The sequence below is a fragment of the Scyliorhinus torazame genome, chromosome 5, assembly GCF_047496885.1.
Source record: "Scyliorhinus torazame isolate Kashiwa2021f chromosome 5, sScyTor2.1, whole genome shotgun sequence".
NCBI lineage: Eukaryota > Metazoa > Chordata > Chondrichthyes > Carcharhiniformes > Scyliorhinidae > Scyliorhinus > Scyliorhinus torazame.
Genome location: NC_092711.1, coordinates 289,415,600 through 289,434,909, shown reverse-complemented (window position 1 = coordinate 289,434,909; position 19,310 = coordinate 289,415,600). Strand labels below are relative to the sequence as shown.

The window sequence follows — 19,310 nt, the reverse complement described above, 5'->3', positions numbered from 1 at the left end:
TTCGGCCCATCCGGGCCATAGAATCGCCGCGGGGGGGGCCCGGCGGGGGGTCGGAGAATCTCGCCCCATGTGTCAAATTTCATGGGCGGGATTCTCCCAAAAGTCCCGCTGCTGGAATGCCTGTCCCGCCGGCGTGGATTAAACCACCTCTCTTACCGGCGGGACAAAGCGGCGCGGGCGGGCTCCGTGGTATTGGGGGGGGGGGGCGCGGGGTGATCTGGCCCCGGGGAGTGCCCCCACGGTGGCCTGGCCCGCGATCGGGGCCCACCTATCCGCGGGCGGGTCTGTGCCGTGGGGGCACTCTTTTCCATCCGCCTTCGCCATGGTCTCCACCAGCTGGCGGGGCACCAAAGACCTTTCCCGCCAGCTGGCGGGGTGGAAATCAGTCTGGCGCGGGCCTAGCCCCTCAAAGTTAGGGCTCGGTCGCTCAAGGTGCGGAGGATTCTGCACCTTTGGGGCGGCGTGATGCCGGACTGATTTGTGCCGTTTTTGGTGCCGGTCGGCAGACATCGCGCCGATTACGGAGAATTTCGCCCCATATCTCCCACTCCCAGTGTCAAATTTCATTGGCTGGATTCTCCGTTTTTGAGACTATGTCCCCAGACCGTCGTAGAAATTGTGTCCTTTCACGCCCAAAAAACTGGTATGAAAAGGCCACTTATTAATAACCCTGCAGGGGACCTGTCGGGGAGCTCACACCTTTAGCAGCAGATATGGGCCCCCACAATTCCGGGTCAGAGGCCGCGCATGTGCACGGCGGCGGCCTCTACAGCCACCACGCGAGTATCCCAAACGGCAGGACCATATTAGATCCACGCCGTCAGGACTTCGGCTGGTCGGGGGCAGAGAATGGCAGGGCGGGCCTCCAGCAATGGCCGCAGGTAGGGGATACGCGGCGTACTCTCCGAATCCACCTTTCGGGGCCCGGAGAATTGGGGAACTGGCGCCGGTCCCGATTCCCAATGTCACATTTCATATCCCCATTCCCAGTCTCCCACTCCCAGTGTCAAATTTTTTCTTATCTCCCACTCCCAGTATAAGGGGCGGGATTCGCCACCCCCACGCCGAAGTGGCCGCGCCGTCGTGAACGCTGTCGAGATTCATCACGGCGCGGAACGGCCCCGGTCCCGACCGATTCAGACCATGACAATGGGCCAGGATCGGGGCCGCGTCATCTACACGCGCCAGGCCTTGTCGCCCGCGTAAAAGCGGCGCCGCATAGATGACGCGGCCAGCGCCGCATAACAGGCGTCATCCGCGCATGCGCGGGTTGGCCGGCGCCAACCCGCGCATGCGTGGTTGTCGTCTTCTCTAAATCCGCCCCGCAAGAAGATGGGGGACGGATCTTGTGGGGCCGTGGAAGGAAGGAGGTCCTCCTTCAGAGAGGACGGCCTGACGATCGGTGGGCACCGATCGCGGGCCACCCCACATTCCAAGTGAGGCCCGGTGCAGGATCCCCCCTCGCCCCCGGGGCCAGATCGCCCCGCGCCCCCCCAGGACCCTGGAGCCCGCCCTCACCGCCTTGTCCCGCCGGTAAGGTAGGTGGTTTAATCTACGCCGGCGGGACAGGCATTTTAGCGGCGGGACTTCGGCCCATCCGGGCAGGAGAATCGCGGGGGGATGCCCGCCAACCGGCGCGTGCGATTCCCGCCCCCGCCGAATATCCGGTGGTAGAGAATTCGGCAACCGGCGGGGGCGGGATTCACGCCAGCCCCCGGCGATTCTCCGCACCGGCAGGGGTCGGAGAATCTCGCCCCATATCTCCCACTCACAGTATGTCCTTGCCGAATGGGGTTGCCAATTTAATGACAACTAATTCGAAATCAAGGTCAGTTTGTGCTCTTGTCTATCTGAGTTTCGACTTTTATGAAGATAAAGATAGAGATAACTTCTATTCTACCAGTCTGAGCTCATTTAAACCCGTGCAAGAGAAAAGAAAAGCCGTGTTTAACATGACATCACCCAGGAGCTTTCTTTACACTGTTCTGCAGGCAGCCTATACACATGAGTGATTCAGTTCTACAGGTGGAAAGTGTTCCTATATACTATCATCCTTCCTGCTTTGACCATCAAGGCGTATCCTCACCTGAGGATTTTGCAGGAATGTGTCCCGGAAATTTGTGCAGCCACCTGCACGGTTCAGCAATGGGTCGTCATGCTTGCTCCATGCCCCTCGCAGGATCACCTCGTCCCAGGTCTTGCGAATACTCAGGTAAGACGTGTTTATCAGTCGACAAACTATCACATCGGTGATGTATTTATACCAGTCTTCAAATGCCATCCTTTGTTAAAATCCAGAAAGACAGGCCTGTAAGGGACGTATGAACCAGATAGCAAATACAGAATACATTTCCTCCAGTTTCCATGATTCAGCACTGTAAATGGTTCACCTGTCTTATTTTTTTTTAAATATAGAGTACCCAATTCATTTTTTCCAATTACGGGACAATCTAACGTGGCCAATCCACCTAGCCTGCACATCTTTGGGTTGTGGGGGTGAAACCCACACAAACACGGGGAGAATGTGCAAACTGCACACGGACAGTGACCCAGGGCCGGGATCGAACCTGGGACCTCTGCGCCGTGAGACAGCAGTGCTAACCACTGCGCCACCATGCTGTCCTGATTGACCTGTCTTATGCTGCAGCATTCTTCCAAGAATAATATCTGTAACAACAGATGGTAGAGGTTTCTTAAATTGACTAAGTAAGCCTTCCGCTATAACAATGGCCAATAGCTTGTTGATATCAATCAGGAACACAACAGCAGGACTGAAAAGATCGGGGGCTTCATTCTCCGACCCCCCCGCCGGGTCGGAGAATGGCCGTTGGCCGCCGTGAATCCCGCCCCCGCCGAAGTCTCCGCTCCCGGAGATTGGGCGGGGGCGGGAATCGGGCCGCGCCGGTTGGCGGGACCCCCCCCGCTGGATTCTCCGGCCCGGATGGTCCGAAGTCCCGCCCAGGAATTGCCTGTCCCGCCGACGTAAATCAAACCTGGTATTTACCGGCGGGACCAGGCGGCGTGGGCGGGCTCCGGGGTCCTGGGGGGGGGGGCGCGGGGCGATCTGACCCCGGGGGGTGCCCCCACGGTGGCCTGGCCCGCGATCAGGGCCCACCGATCCGGGGGCGGGCCTGTGCCGTGGGGGCACTCTTTCCCTTCCGCCTCCGCTACGGCCTCCACCATGGCGGAGGCGGAAGAGACTCTCCCCACTGCGCATGCGCGGGAAACTGACAGCGGCCGCTGACGCTTCCGCGCATGCGCTGGGAAACTGACAGCGGCCGCTGACGCTCCCGCGCATGCGCCGCATTTCCGCGCCAGCTGGCGGGGCAACAAACGCCATTTCCGCCAGCTGGCGGGGCAGAAATCCCTCCGGCGTCGGCCTAGCCCCTCAATGTTGGGGCTAGGCCGCCAAAGATGCGGAGCCTTCCGCACCTTTGGGCCGGCGCGATGCCCGTCTGATTGGCGCCGGCTTTGGCGCCAGTCGGCGGACATCCCGCCGTTGGGGGAGAATTTCGCCCAGGAGTTCTGAAGGATTCAAAATGTGAAATAAACACACTGGTATTATATTACTGGAAATCAGCTTTTTGTACACCTGAAACAATGTGAAGGACGAAAACTCATAGTACAGGACATCATCAAGCTTGAAAGGAATTGGGGAGTTGTCTCACTAAATCACACAAAGGCTGCTGGAGCTTACTGGAATACAGTTGCAAGGATACCAATACCTTTTCAGCCATTGGTTTGATTTATGTTTCGAATGTGAAAGCTGATGTTGGAAAATTGATGTTCTCAAATTTGGGGATGCATTTTAATTTCATCATGTTGAAAAATATCAGGAGCGGATCATTTTTTTCAATTAGCACCGAGTATAGAACAGCAGACTATAGACTAAAACCCCCTTGAGATTTGTCCAACAACGTATATTAGCCATAGCCTCAAAGAGCACACTCAAGTTTACCAATGTAAAGTTCTGACTTGCCATGCTATGTGTCACTGTGCTCCTTGATCTAGGTGACAGAGTGGAGTCCAGAAAAAATTGTACAGCCTGTGAAAATATCATGGACCTTTCTTGTTCTGCCTTTGTTGTCACTTACCTTTTCTTTGGGGTTCACGTTCAAATAAAACCCAGCTTGAAGAGATGACAGATTTTCTTCTATGAATGCTGGTAAAGATTAGAGATGACATAGGTATAGCCATCCCCACACTCACTGAACAGGAGTCTATGAATCTGTTTTGCATTTGATAATACTCAAATCTGTAGTGGTATCCTTGAGCTATCTCTGTGCAAGACGAGTGAGGATGCAATTTATTTGAGGATCTCCGGTGGGGTTTACTTCCAGTTAAGTCAGTACAAGCAGTAGAGTAATCTCTAACCACATCTTGTTGTCTAAAATACGACAGTGCAGAGAGAGGCCCTGACTACTGGTCACATGATGAAATCCAGGTGCCATCTGCATGTTGAACTTCTTAAAAGGGCATCACTCTTAAAGTGATATTATAACAGAATCGGCAAACAAAAATACGTATTGAATAAAGTGACCTTTTTTATAATCTGGATTTGTAGATTTTATGGATCCCAAGGCCAACGGTTAAATAGTGAATTGGCTCACCAGAATTCTCCATCATTCTTAACTTCAATACCAATGGTTTTCTGCTCCTTTTTGCTGACCTTCTGCCACTCCTTCGAACTAGAAACATCAGAAAATTAAGTGCTTAGGAATTCCAGTTACAATACATTTTCTATCAATACTACTGTTTGCACTTCATGGTTTGATCAAAATTTGTTAACTAAACAATGTGCACTTCTGTAGCCCTGTTAACGATGTACAGAACGATGTTCAATGTTTCACACCACACTGCACAAGAACTGATCCAAATAGGAAAAGGATCTAAAGCATGATCAAAAAGCTTTTTCACGTAGATTTTGAAAGCAGCAGGGAGATGGCAAAGAAATGTTGCTCAGCGTAAGAGTTCGAGAGAGAAGGAGCATTGTAGCTGATAAAAAATGAACATGTTTGGTGGAGCAATGGATTAGGGAACAGAAATTAGGTCAATGTTATAAAAGAGGAATGTGTGTGCAAGGATGTAAAAGTGGAGGAGGCCACCAAAGTAGATTGTGACAAGGCTATAGAAGGAACTGAAGACAAGGACAAGGACCTAATCAGCATAGCTTTGTCAAGGGGAGATCATATCTAACAAATTATATGAAATTTTTCGAGGAGGTGACTCGGTGTGTAGATGAGGGAAGTGTAGTTAATGTAGTCTACGTGGAATTCATTACCGTTTTTGACAAGGTCTCACTTGGGAGAGTGTGAAGAAGGTAAAAGCTCATAGGATCCAGGGCAATTTGGCATATTGGATCCAAAATTGGCTTGTGGCAGGAGGCAGAGGGTGATGGTCGAAAGTTGTTTTGTGACTGTAAACCTGTGTCCAGTGGTGTTCCACAGGGATTGGGGTTGGGTCCCTTGCTGCTTGTTATGTACATTAATGATCTGGACAAGGGAGCATGACCAGTCAGTTCACAGATTACACAAACATTGGTGGCGTGGCAAATAGTGAGGAGGAAAGTCTGAGATTATAAGAGGATATAGATGGGCTTGTTGGATGTGCAGAACAGTGGCAAATGGAACTTATCCCTGAAACGTGTTAGATAATGCATTTTGAGAGGACTAACAAGGCAAAGAACAAAGAGCGAAGAAAAGTAGCACAGGAACAGGCCCTTCGGCTCTCCAAGCTGCACCGGCCATTCTGCCCATTCAACCTAAAACCTATGCTTTCGGGGTCCGTATCCTTGTACTCCCATCCTATTTATATATTTGTCAAGATGCCATTTAAACGTTACTATCATACCTGCTTCCACCACCTCCTCCGGCAGTGGGTTCCAGGCACCCACTACCCTCCGTGTAAAAAACTTCCCTTGAACATCTCTAAACTTTGCCCCTTGCACCTTAAACCTATGTTCCTTAGTAACTGAAGGCAAAGGAATATATACTGAATAGCAGGACCATAGGACGAACAGAGGATCAGAGGGACTTTGGCATACATGTCCATAGGTCCCTGATGAAAGCAGGGCATGTAGTTAAGGTAGTTAAGAAGGCATATGGGATACTTGCCTTTATTAGCCAAGACATAGAATATAAGAGCAGGGAGGTTATGTTGGAGCTGTAAAAAATGCTGGTTAGGCCACAGCTGGAGTATTGTGTGCAATTCTGGTCACCATACTATAGGAAGGAAGTGATTACATTAGAGGGGATGCAGGGGAGATTGACCAAAATGTTACCTGGGCTGGAGTGATTCAGCTATCAATAGCAACTGGATAGGCTGGCTTTGTTTTCTTTGGAGCAGAGAAGGCTGAGGGGGGACCAGATTGAGGGACATAGATAGGGTGATGGAAGGAACATTTCTCCTTAGCGAAGGGGTCAATAATCAGGAGGCATATATTTAAGGTAAGGAGGTTTAGAGGGGATATAAGGATGGTTGGAATCAGGAACTCTGAAAGGGTGGTAGAGGCGGGAACCCTCACATTATTTAAGAAGTATTTAGATGAGCACTTGAAATGTCATAGCATACAAGGCTATGGGACAAGTGCTGGAAAATGGGATGTGAGTAGATAGATTTTAATGGCAGGCGAGGCCACAATGGACGGAAGGGCGTCTTTCCGTGTTGTAAAAGCTCTACTCTATGACCTTAAAAGTCAAGTTTCTGCAGTACACAATGACAATGAAGCTAGGTGATGGGTGTGCAGGACTTTTTATGGATAAAGATAAGGGTGCATTGAATGAGTTATGGTTTGTGGAGATTGGCAAGGAGAGCTTTGGGAAGGTCAAGTCTTGAAGTAACAAGAACAAGGTACACAATATTTTTAATATAAGAAAAAGGGGCGTCATTCTCCGACCCCCCGCCGGGTCGGAGAATGGCCGTTGGCCGCCGTGAATCCCGCCCCCGCCCCCGCCGAAGTCTCCGAAGGGAGAAAAGTCGGCGGGGCGTTAATGGCGCCGCTGCAGCGGAGAATGTCACGGGTCTGCGCAAGGCAGCCGATTTTCGGCCTGCCGATATTCTCCCTTCCGGATGGGCCGAAGTCCCGTCGACGTGATGACCGTTCACGTCGACGTGAATCAAACCTCCTTTTCATCGGCGTGACCCGGTGCTCCAGGCTCACGCCGACCAGCGAGGAGGTGAGTGACGGCCTGGGGGGTTGGCTCTGGGCAGGAAATGGCGTGGCCGCAGACTGATTGCGTGAGGAGAGGTGTGTCTCGGCTTGTGTGTGTGTGCGGCGGGGGGTGGTTAGAGTAGGCTGGGCTCCGGGGGAGTGCCGGGAGGGGGTCCGTGCCGGGGTGGAGGTTGGGGGGGGGGGTCTGTGCCGAGGTGGAGGTTGGGGGGGGGGGTCCGTGCTGGGGTGGAGGTTGGGGGTTGGGGAGGGGGTCCGTGCCGGGGAGGAGGTTGGGGGGGGGTCCGTGCTGGGGTTGAGGTTGGGGGTTGGGGAGGGGGTCCGTGCCGGGGTGGAGGTTGGGGGGGGGTCCGTGCTGGGGTGGAGGTTGGGGGTTGGGGAGGGGGTCCGTGCCGGGGTGGAGGTTGGGGGGGGTCCGTGCTGGGGTGGAGGTTGGGGAGGGGGTCCGTGCCGGGGTGGAGGTTGGGGGGGGGTCCGTGCTGGGGTGGAGGTTGGGGAGGGGGTCCGTGCCGGGGTGGAGGTTGGGGGGGGGGTCCGTGCGGGGGTGGAGGTTGGGGGGGGGGTCCGTGCTGGGGTGGAGGTTGGGGGTTGGGGAGGGGGTCCGTGCCGGGGTGGAGGTTGGGGGGGGTCCGTGCTGGGGTGGAGGTTGGGGGTTGGGGAGGGGGTCCGTGCCGGGATGGAGGTTGGGGGGGGGGTCCGTGCTGGGGTGGAGGTTGGGGGTTGGGGAGGGGGTCCGTGCCGGGGTGGAGGTTGGGGGGGGGGGTCCGTACTGGGGTGGAGGTTGGGGAGGGGGTCCGTGCCGGGGTGGAGGTTGGGGGTTGGGGAGGGGGTCCGTGCCGGGGTGGAGGTTGGGGAGGGGGTCCGTGCCGGGGTGGAGGTTGGGGGTTGGGGAGGGGGTCCGTGCCGGGGTGGAGGTTGGGGGGGGGTCCGTGCTGGGGTGGAGGTTGGGGGGGGGGTCCGTGCTGGGGTGGAGGTTGGGGCTTGGGGAGGGGGTCCGTGCTGGGGTGGAGGTTGGGGAGGGGGTCCGTGCCGGGGTGGAGGTTGGGGGGGGGGTTCGTGCTGGGGTGGAGGTTGGGGGTTGGGGAGGGGGTCCGTGCCGGGGTGGGGGTTGGGGGGGGGTCCGTGCTGGGGTGGAGGTTGGGGGTTGGGGAGGGGGTCCGTGCCGGGGTGGAGGTTGGGGGGGGTCCGTGCTGGGGTGGAGGTTGGGGGTTGGGGAGGGGGTCCGTGCCGGGGTGGAGGTTGGGGGGGGTCCGTGCTGGGGTGGAGGTTGGGGAGGGGGTCCGTGCCGGGGTGGAGGTTGGGGGGGGGTCCGTGCTGGGGTGGAGGTTGGGGGTTGGGGAGGGGGTCCGTGCCGGGGTGGAGGTTGGGGGGGGATCCGTGCTGGGGTGGAGGTTGGGGAGGGGGTCCGTGCCGGGGTGGAGGTTGGGGGGGGGTCCGTGCTGGGGTGGAGGTTGGGGGTTGGGGAGGGGGTCCGTGCCGGGGTGGAGTTTGGGGGGGGGTCCGTGCTGGGGTGGAGGTTGGGGAGGGGGTCCGTGCCGGGGTGGAGGTTGGGGGGGGGTCCGTGCTGGGGTGGAGGTTGGGGGTTGGGGAGAGGGTCCGTGCCGGGGTGGAGGTTGGGGGGGGTCCGTGCTGGGGTGGAGGTTGGGGGTTGGGGAGGGGGTCCGTGCCGGGGTGGAGGTTGGGGGGGGGTCCGTGCTGGTGTGGAGGTTGGGGGTTGGGGAGGGGGTCCGTGCCGGGGTGGAGGTTGGAGGGGTCCGTGCTGGGGTGGAGGTTGGGGGTTGGGGAGGGGGTCCGTGCCGAGGTGGAGGTTGGGGGGGGGGGGGTCCGTGCTGGGGTGGAGGTTGGGGAGGGGGTCCGTGCCGGGGTGGAGGTTGGGGGGGGGTCCGTGCTGGGGTGGAGGTTGGGGAGGGGGTCCGTGCCGGGGTGGAGGTTGGGGGCGGGTCCGTGCTGGGGTGGAGGTTGGGGAGGGGGTCCGTGCCGGTGTGGAGGATGGGGGGGGGGGTCCGTGCTGGGGTGGAGGTTGGGGGTTGGGGAGGGGCTCCGTGCTGGGGTGGAGGTTGGGGGGGGGTCCGTGCTGGGGTGGAGGTTGGGGAGGGGGTCCGTGCCGGTGTGGAGGTTGGGGGGGGTCCGTGCTGGGGTGGAGGTTGGGGGTTGGGGAGGGGGTCCGTGCCGGGGTGGAGGTTGGGGGGGGGGTCCGTGCTGGGGTGGAGGTTGGGGTTTGGGGAGGGGGTCCGTGCCGGGGTGGGTGATGGGAGGGCAAATGAGTTGGTCCACCTGGCCAGGTGCCAGCCTCCAACAGTTGGACCCATGCGGTCCATGCCACCTGGCTGGGGGGAGGAGGGGATATGGGCAATGATGACATGTCGTCGTTCCCCTCCCCCCCACCAGGCCGTCATGTTTTCAGACCATCCAGCGATGTTGGCCGCCGTGGTGGCAGCCGCTCATGTCTATGTTGCCCTGGATGAGGAGGAGGAGGAGGAGCGTGCCAGAGAGGCGGCGCAGGCTGCCGCAGAGGGGCAGGCGGCAGCCGCCCAGGCTGGAGGGACACCTGACTGACAGGACGAGGAGGGGGAGGAGGACGTCGTGGCCCCACGGCAACGGAGGCACCCGAGGGCGCCCCGTGTGTACCGGCCCCGGCAGTCATACCAGGACCTCACGGACCGGGAATGCAGGAGGAGACTCCGGATGAGCCGGGAAACCGTGGTACACATCTGCCACCTGCTGGCACACCTGTCACCGCCTGGCACTGGCGGGGGACACCCTCTCCCCGTGTCCGTCAAGGTTAAGGTGGCCCTGAACTTTTATGCAACGGGGTTATTCCAGGCACCGAGTGGGGACCTGTCCGGCATATCGCAGACATCGGTGCATCGGTGCATCCGGGCAGTGACAGATGCCCTTTATGCCATGGCGCACCGCTACATCCGCTTCCCCGTGGACCGGGCCAGCCAAGATGCCCGGGCCGTGGGCTTCTCTGCCGTTGCCGGGTTCCCCATGGTCCAGGGCGCGATCGATGGGATGCACGTCGCCGTGCGGCCACCTGCAGAGAACAGGGCCGTGTTCACTAATAGGAAGGGGACCTATTCAATGAACGTACAGGTGGTCTGCGACCACCGCATGATGATCCTGCACGTCTGCGCCCGTCACCCAGGCAGTGTACACGACTCATTCGTGTTGTCGCGGTCATCCATCCCCGGCATGTGCGAGGGACGCCATCCCCGGCTGAGGGGCTGGTTGCTGGGCGACAGGGGCTACCCATTGCGATCGTGGCTGATGACGCCTATACGGAGGCCACGCAATGAGGCGGAGAACCGCTACAATGATGCCCATGTAGCGACAAGGGGAGTGATCGAGAGGTGCTTTGGCGTGCTGAAGATGCGTTTCAGGTGCCTGGACCTCCCTGGGGGCGCCCTCCAGTATCGGTCAGATAGGGTCGGCCGCACCATTGTGGTGTGCTGCGTCCTGCACAACATAGCCCAGCAGAGGGGCGATGTGCTGCAGGCAGAGGAGGGCGGAGTGGAGGAGCAGCAGGAAGAGGCCCAGTCCTCCCCAGATGAGGGGGATGGGGGCAATGGTCAGGGCAGACGGGGTAGACACAGGCGGGTGGCTGTCCACCGTTACCGGCTGGCCCAGCGGGCACGGGACAGACTGATAGACGCCCGCTTCACTGACTAGGTGGGCGTGGGAATCGGGTAGTATGGCCACAGACCGCACACCATGACAACAGCCGACCACCCAGACCCACCACCCATCCACCTACCCAGCACCCTCACCCCCCTCCCCAACCCCACACACCCCACCCGCATGCACACCACCCCCCCACCCCCAATTGCCGATCCACCGGCGGCACAATGGGCCGGGCTCACCCAGTTGCGGGTGGACGCATGTCTATCGCAGGCCATGGAATATGATGACAACCCGCCTCCGATGAGCTCCTGGCTCTACATCGTTGGACTATGTCTGACCCATGGCCACAGTACCACCATCCACCCGGACCATCCCTGCATGCGGCTGTGACACTGCAGCGCACGGTCCCGTCCTCTGCCCGGGGGATGTTGATGGCGGCCCAGGGGGAAGGGGGCAGACTCACCTGGGGCTGAGGTAAGACCACCCGTCACACACACACTTGCGCTCAACGTACATGACACGCCCGCACACTTTGGACAGAGCACAAAGGCAGCTTCGGTAGGTGTAACATTGACTTTAATAACCAAAGGAGTTCATGCACGTGCCCTAGCCCCTAAAACTCATCTGTGCCCTGCACCCGTGCCAACTTACTCAGTGTCTAATTGTTTGGCCTTACGGGCCCTTTGACTACGTCTACGTGGTTCCCCAGACGGTACAGCAGAACTGGAGGTGGACTCCTGTGATTCCTGCCCTCTGACACCGGATCCCTTTGGCGGCCGTTTCCTGAGGCGTTCTGGCCTAGATGGGCCAGGCTGCGGCCCGGGCGACTGGGATGGCGAGCTGCCAGCCTGTCCTGCCCGTTGCCCACCCGATGCACCTGGGACGGAAGGGGGGGAGTCCGAGGTGTCGCGGTGTACCGGGACCTCCCCTACAGAGGGAGCCGGGACGGACCACACCACCTCCTCCTCCCTCGGGGTGCCCGATGGCCCCCAGGCCTCTACATGGGTGGGGGATGCGAACGGACTGGCCATCCGACGCGCCCCCGACATCTGGCGCTGCCAGTCCTGGAGGCCCGTGCTGGTATCGACAGGGGTCTGCAGGTTTGCAGCCATGGAGCCCAGGGGGTTGTCGAACCCTGTCTGCGACAGTGCGACGCCAGCTCGCACATGGCCACTGGCGCCGATGCCCTCAGCGATGGCCTGCTGAGACTGGGCCATGGCCTGCAGAGACTGGGCCATGGCCTGCAGAGACTGGGCTATGGCCTGCTGAGACTGGGCCATGGCCTGCTGAGACTGGGCCATGGCCTGCTGAGACTGGGCTATGGCATTGAGCGCCTCTGCCATCTGGCGCTGGCACTGGCTCATGGCCTCCTGTGAGAGGGCAGCCATTTCCTGGGCCACAGACGCCGCCTGCACGGAAGGCCCCAGGCCTCGCAAACCGTTCCCCATGTCTGACACCGTCGCACCCATTGCCTCCACCGCGGACGCCACCCGTGCGGTGTCAGCCTGGGTGGCACGCATGACCGGGACCACTCCCAGCTCCTGGACGCGGGTGGACTCCTCCACCTGCGACCGCAGCCGCCGCAAGCCACCCGTCACCCCATTCGCTCGTCTCCGTGTCGGTGGTTGCATCGGATCTATGTGTGGGTGTGGTAACTGCAGGAACCCGGGATCCATCTGGGCGGCAGATGTTCGCTTGGCCTGGGCTGCCCTCCGACCGCCCGGTCCCTCTGCTGCTCCTACCTCCACCTGCTGTACCGGGACGGCTGTGTTGTGCGCACCAGTGAGTGTACCAGACGCCTCATCACTAAAGTGCCCAACCGTGGTGAGTGTTTCTGCGATGGTGGAGGGTGTTGGTGACAGCAGTGGCGTTGTGTCGTGCTCTTCGTCCCACTCTGAGTCCATGGCACTTTGGGGTGGGGGTTCGTCTCCACCCATCCACTCTGAGTCACTGTCCGGTATTTCGTCTTCCCGGGTAGGGGTGTCCTGGGTAGTGCTGTCCCGGGTAGTGCTGTCCCGGGTAGTGCTGTCCCGGGTAGGGGTGTCCTGGCTAGTGGTGTCCCGGGTAGGGGTGTCCTGGATAGTGGTGTCCTGGGTAGTGGTGTCCTGGCTCGGATGTGACGGGGGCCTGTGGCTGCCCCCCTCATCGCTGGGTGGTCGCTCCCGCACGTGACGGGGGTGTCGTCTCCCTGTTGCTCCAGGTCTCTCCGTCTCCCTTGGTGTGCGAGGGGCATCCTGCGGGCGTCGCATGCTGGAGGGTGCGGGTCTCTCCGTCTCCCGTGGTCTCCGAGGGGCATCCTGCGGGCGTCGCATGCTGGAGGGTGCGGGTCTCTCCGTCTCCTGTGGTCTCCGAGGGGCATCCTGCGGGCGTCGCATGCTGGAGGGTGCGGGTCTCTCCGTCTCCCGTGGTCTCCGAGGGGCATCCTGCGGGCGTCGCATGCTGGAGGGTGCGGGTCTCTCCGTCTCCTGTGGTCTCCGAGGGGCATCCTGCGGGCGGTCTGCATCTGCGGGGATGGGTGCCTGGACGTTTGGTCCTGCGATACACAATGAAGCATGCATGGTTAGACATCAGGCAGTGATCAGGTGATATGGGGGAGGGGGATATAGGGGAGGGGGATATGGGGACGGGCTGTTGGTGGCTCACTTGCTCGTGGGGCCCCGACCTCTGCATCAGCAACCTCCCGGTCCTCAGGTCCGCCAGCCAGTTCCAGGGCCCTTTCCTCGTGTACGGTCAGTGGCCTCTCATCAGCGGGCCCTCCTCCAGTACTCACATGCTCCCTATTGTTGTGTGCGCGCTTCTCCTGTGGGGGGGGGGGGTGGTGGCAGGGGTAAAAGGCAACAGTGTTAGGCAGGTATATGAATGCACGCCATCGGTTGCGCGTGCATTGCAGAGGTTAAGGTTAGGGCTGGATTCACTTGGGGATATGGGGGATATGGGGGAGGGGGGATATGGGGGAGGGGGGATATGGGGGAGGGGGGATATGGGGGAGGGGGGATATGGGGGAGGGGGGATATGGGGGATATGGGGGAGGGGGGATATGGGGGGGGATATGGGGGAGGGGGGATATGGGGAGGGGGGGATATGGGGGAGGGGGGATATGGGGGAGGGGGGATATGGGGGAGGGGGGATATGGGGGATATGGGGGAGGGGGGATATGGGGCGGGATATGGGGGAGGGGGGATATGGGGGAGGGGGGATATGGGGGAGGTGGGGATATGGGGGAGGGGGGATATGGGGAGGGGGGATATGGGGGAGGGGGGATATGGGGGATATGGGGGAGGGGGGATATGGGGGAGGGGGGATATGGGGGAGGGGGGATATGGGGGATATGGGGGAGGGGGGATATGGGGGATATGGGGAGGGGGGGATATGGGGGATATGGGGAGGCTCACCCTGCCTGCTCTGACGAGGTCGTTCACCTTCTTGTGGCACTGGGTGCCTGTCCGTGGTGTTAGGGCCACAGCGGTGACGGCCTCTGCCACCTCCCTCCACAGACGCCGGCTGTGGCGTGGGGCAACTCTGCGGCCGTGCCCGGGATACAGGGCGTCCCTCCTCTGCTCCACCGCGTCCAGGAGCGCCTCCACATCGCGTGACTCGAACCTCGGGGCTGAGCGACGGCCAGCCATCAAGTCGGGTGTTGCGGTCGGGTGTTCCGGTCGGGTGGGGGGGAGCTGCGCGGCCTTATGAGCCGTCACGCCGTGCAGCGCGTATGACGCTGCACGGCGTGAACCACTGCGCAAGCGCGGATCCCGTAACGTCGCTGCTAGCCCATTTCGGGCCGCAGACTATCGGCCCATTTTTATGACGTGACGCAAGTGGGATTTGCGCCGTTTTTTGCGCCGATCGGCGGAGTTTCCGCCGATAACGGAGAATTTCGCCCAAGAATAGGGAATAGTTTGGGCGAAGGAAAGTGAGGTCTGATGGCACTTTCTATTACTCAGACAGATTTGGTAATGGTTGGTTAAATCAGTTGTGTGCCAGATATGTTCACGTTTATGTTGCTGGGACTTGAGGGAGTTAAGGTGGGGGCCATAGCATGGAAAATAACCATGATTGGAAAATAATAAACATTTTCTGGGTCAGTGGCATTAAAGGGAGTGGATGTGGAGTGGTTGAGCGGATTAGTAGTGTTGTGGTGAATGAAGAGTCAAAGCTAATAGCTTTTTTTCAAGTAGTTATCTGGCTTTGAAAGCAGACCAAGTTAGGCCAGCAGCACGGTTCAATTCCCGTACCAGTCTCCCCGAACAGGTACCGGAATGTGGCGACTAGGGGCTTTTCACAGTAACTTCATTTGAAGCCTACTTGTGACAATAAGCGATTTTCATTTCATTTTCATTTCATGTGAGAATGGGGATGAGTGAAGGCCAGGAGGTGAAATAAAGCATGTTGTTGATGGAATAGATGTGGAAGAAAAAACTATGTTCAGTTTGAACTGTTCACTAAGGCTCTGCACTACTTTGCCTTTCCTGTGACATCTGGTAAGGTTGCTGACCAATTTGGGGTTGAAGTGTGATGGCATCCGTTTTGACAACATTTTCCAGGTTTCAGGAAGTTGCTTGAAGAGTGTGGCAACACCCTCGGCAATCACAGAGAAGACAAAGCTTTTGTGTGATCTGTCACCGGCACAGAGACGCAAGTTGACCCAATGATTGTGGGTGTGTTGTGTCACCAAAGACTAGCATTTAAATAAAGAAGAAGGTGGAGAACCATGTGCAGCATTCTGGGGAAAAATATACCAGAGGTGATGTAATAGGCATGGGAGGAGAAACCAATCAATTGATGAGTGTCCAAAATGTAACCAGGAGGAATGGAACCATGGAAGAGGCGGATTATGGAAGAGAGACATATGTGGAGTTGCCAGTTTTGATGATGTTGTCATGTCAATGAAGAACAAAAAGGACAGTGAGCCACAAATTTACAGTAACGTGATTTCCATTGCATTTTGCATTGTTAATTTTATAAAAACAAACAAGAGCTTTTTTTCTCCGCGTCTGATCTCTCGGCATATTTTGGTTTCTCCAGAATTTGGTGAAGGATTCTTGTTAAAGTTAAACACCAGGAGGGTTTGCTTTCAACATGATTCATTCATTTTGTGTACAGCAATGTTAAGAAGAGAAAATTCATCCAAAATAATTTAGGAAAGTACATTTACATTTTCTCACCAACTTCTCGACTTCAACTTTTACATTTCATTCATGGACCAGCGTCACCTATTACTTACTTATCACTCCATGGGCCCAACCACTCGCCTCTTCCCCACGGGTTCCTCATTTGTATCATAAACAGTTTTTCTGCAGTGTCACCCAGTCTGACTTTCTGCACTTTGGTCACAGAATACGAATGGTCAACCTTCAGTCCCTGCAACCTGCTGGGGTCCAGTGTGCTGTCAGGCTTTAACTGCAGAAATACAACGGGACTTAGTTTCATTTGTCATCCTTTTACAACTTGATTTCCTGGAAAACCGGATCTTCGGCATTCAAATGGCAACCTTTTAATGGCACTCTCACCTTCAAATTTAACAATGGGAGCTTGGAGCCACAAATTAAAAATACACAAGTAAAAATTGTTGAGAAAAGGGCATTGTGTTTTTTTGGATCTTGTCTGCATTTTGTCTCAGAGATGGTTTATTTACTGTCCTTGGATTACTCTCAAATTCATCTTATTTTGATCTAGGAGAACATGCTCAGGATGTCAAAGAAAATAGCTTTGAGAAAATTGCACAAGCTATTTAATCTATCTTTTGCCCACACAGAAGGAACTTTGTCTCATCATAGAATAGTGACTGAGCATCACCACATCACACCTTGTTTGAGATGTCAATAAGCAGGTCCATTGGACAGGAATGATTATAATGGTAATACATAATTATAATGGACATACTAATTGGCTCATAACTTCCTGGTATCACAGCATCGCATTTGCGGGGTATGCCAATAATGCACTGGGGAATTCCTCTAGGAAGTTTTCACGTACGGGTCTACCTGACAATTGCCCAGAACTGCTCACTTCCTCTGGACAATTGTGCTGGGCTGGGACCGTCCGACAGAAGAGATTTAAATTGCTAACTTCGGGTGGTTCTACCAGTTTGACCCTGATAATTACTCTGAAAGGGTTAAAAGGAAAAAACACTTCGAACTCCATGGTAACTAATTTAAAAAAAACAGACCGAGTCTCACACAGGACACCCTGCATACACACTGTGCGCCACACCACCCCCAACCCGCAGCAAACTGGCCTCCCCCGCCCCCCAACCTCTCAGTCCGACCCACCCCACTCCCTGTCCAACCCATCTCCCCATCCCAGTCCTACCTGACATGACCAGATCCAGCCCCCCCCCCCCCCCCCTCCCAGACTGACCAACTGATCACCCCCCTCCGATCCAATGCCCCCTTCCTGGTCTGATCTAACCCTCCACCCCACCTCCCAACCGCTTGCACTCTCCTCCCCCCTCTCCAGCCATAGGAATCAGGGAAGGGCCATGGATTGGCACGGAGTGTATGAAGGATTATTGGGGGTGGGTAGGAATCATGGATCAGCATGGGCTGGGTGGCATGGTAGCATAGTGGTCCCAAAACACAAGTTCCGAAAGACGTGCTTGTTAGTTAAATTGGACATTCTGAATTCTCCCCTAGTGTACCCGAACAGGCGTCGGAATGTGGCGACTGAGGGATTTTCACAGTAACCTCATTGCATTGTTAATGTTAGCCTACTTGTGACACTAATAAAGATTATTATTATTGACATGGATGGATATCATGCAAAGGGGGGTAGGGGGTGAGGGGTGGGGGCTAGAAGGTCTACTATTTAACAAAAAAACTGGACTGATAGCCCAGAGAACCCATGTGAGCCTTCTAAACAGCCTAACTCACAATTAGTCAGTCCCTCTGACTGCCTCCAATCTGTGTCTGAGGTGGTGGGTCCAACTCCATCCCATATCCACCCCAGCCAGGAATAAAATTCGTGCCACTCAAGGCATTTTTTCCCATCAATGAACCAGAAAATTTCCTGACGCAAGCAATCCATCTCAATAGTGAAAATCTGGTCCCATGTTCATTTTTATGGAATGTGGGCTTGCTGGTTAGGCCAGCATTTGTTGCCAATCCCTAATTACCCTTGAAAAGGTGGTGGTGAGGTGCCTTCTTGAACCGCTGCAGCCCACATGGTGTTGGTCCACCCACTGTGCTATTGGGCAGGATGTCCCAGGGTTTTGACCAAACAACAGTGAAGGAATAGCGATATATTTCCAAGTCAGGTTGGTGAGGGACTTGAAGGGGAACCTCCAGGTGGTGGAGTTCCCATATATCTGCTGCTCTTGTCCTTCTAGATGGTAGTGGTCGTGGGTTTGGAAGTTGCTGCGTAAGGAACCTTGATGAGTTCCTGCAGTGCATCTTGTAGACGGTACACACCGTGCGTTGGTGGTGGAGGGAGTTTGTGGAAGAGGTGCCAATCAAGCTGGGTGCTTTGCCCAGGATGATGTTGAGCTTCTTGAGTGTTGTTGGAGCTGTGGTGGACAAGTTTTGGGGAGTCAGAAGGTGAGTTACTCACCACACGATTCCTAGCCACTGACCTGCTCCTGTAGCCATGGTATTTATATGGATAGTCCACTTTAGATTTTGGTCAACAGTAACCCCCATGATGTTGATAGTGGGGATTCAGTGATGGTAATGCCATTGAATGTCAAGGGACGATGGTTTGATTCTCTCTTATTGGAGATGATCATTGTCTGGCAGTTGTGTGATGCAAATGTTACTTGCCACTTGTCAGCCCAAGTCTGGATATTGTCCATGTCTTTCTGCATTTGGGCTTGGACCACTTCAGTGTCTGAGAAGTCATGAATGGTGCTAAACATTGTGCAGTCATCAGCAGACATCCCCATTTCTGACCTTATCTTGGAAGGAAGGTCATTAATGAAGCAGCTGTAGATGGTTGGGAAGATGGTTGGTCCTCAGACACTACCCTGAGGAACTCCTGTATTGATATCCCAGGACTGAGATGACTGACCTCCAACAACCATGGGCAGCATGGTGGCACAGTGGTTAGCACTGCCGCCTCACAGTGCCAGGGACCCGGGATCAATTCCAACCTTTCTGACTGTGTGGCATTTGCATATTCTTCCTGTGTCTGCTTGGGTTCCCTCCGGGTGCTCCGGTTCCCTCCCACAGTCCCAAGATGTGCAGGCTGGGTGAATTGGCCATGGTAAATTGTCCCCTAGTGTCCAAAAGGTTAAGTGGAGTTATTGGGGAGTGGGCCTGGCTAGGGTGCTCTTTCAGAGGATCGGTGCAGACTCGATGGGCCGAATGGCCTTCTTCTGCACTGTAGGTATTCTATGATTCTAACAACCATCTTCCTTTGTGTTTGGTATGACGCTAACCAGTGGAGACGTTTCCCCGATTCCCACTTACTCCAGTTCTTTTAGGGCTCCTTGATGCCATACTCGATCAAGTGCTGCCTTGATAGCAAGGGCAGTCACTCTCACCTCACCTCTGGAGTTCAGCTCTTTTGTCAATGTTTGAACCAA

The 19,310-nt window shown here is 56.4% G+C and overlaps 1 protein-coding gene across 1 annotated transcript in view; it reads right to left on the bottom strand.

The window, feature by feature from the left end:
* LOC140421195 (calpain-5-like) overlaps positions 1 to 19,310 on the bottom strand; it is a 238,187-nt gene that overhangs the window by 39,310 nt on the left and 179,567 nt on the right. The window contains exons 6-8 of the mRNA XM_072505707.1: positions 16,014 to 16,189; positions 4,611 to 4,688; positions 2,087 to 2,282 (exon numbers count right to left, since the gene is read on the bottom strand). Coding sequence (XP_072361808.1) covers positions 2,087 to 2,282; positions 4,611 to 4,688; positions 16,014 to 16,189 — 450 coding nt within the window. The remainder of the gene's footprint in view (positions 1 to 2,086; positions 2,283 to 4,610; positions 4,689 to 16,013; positions 16,190 to 19,310) is intronic.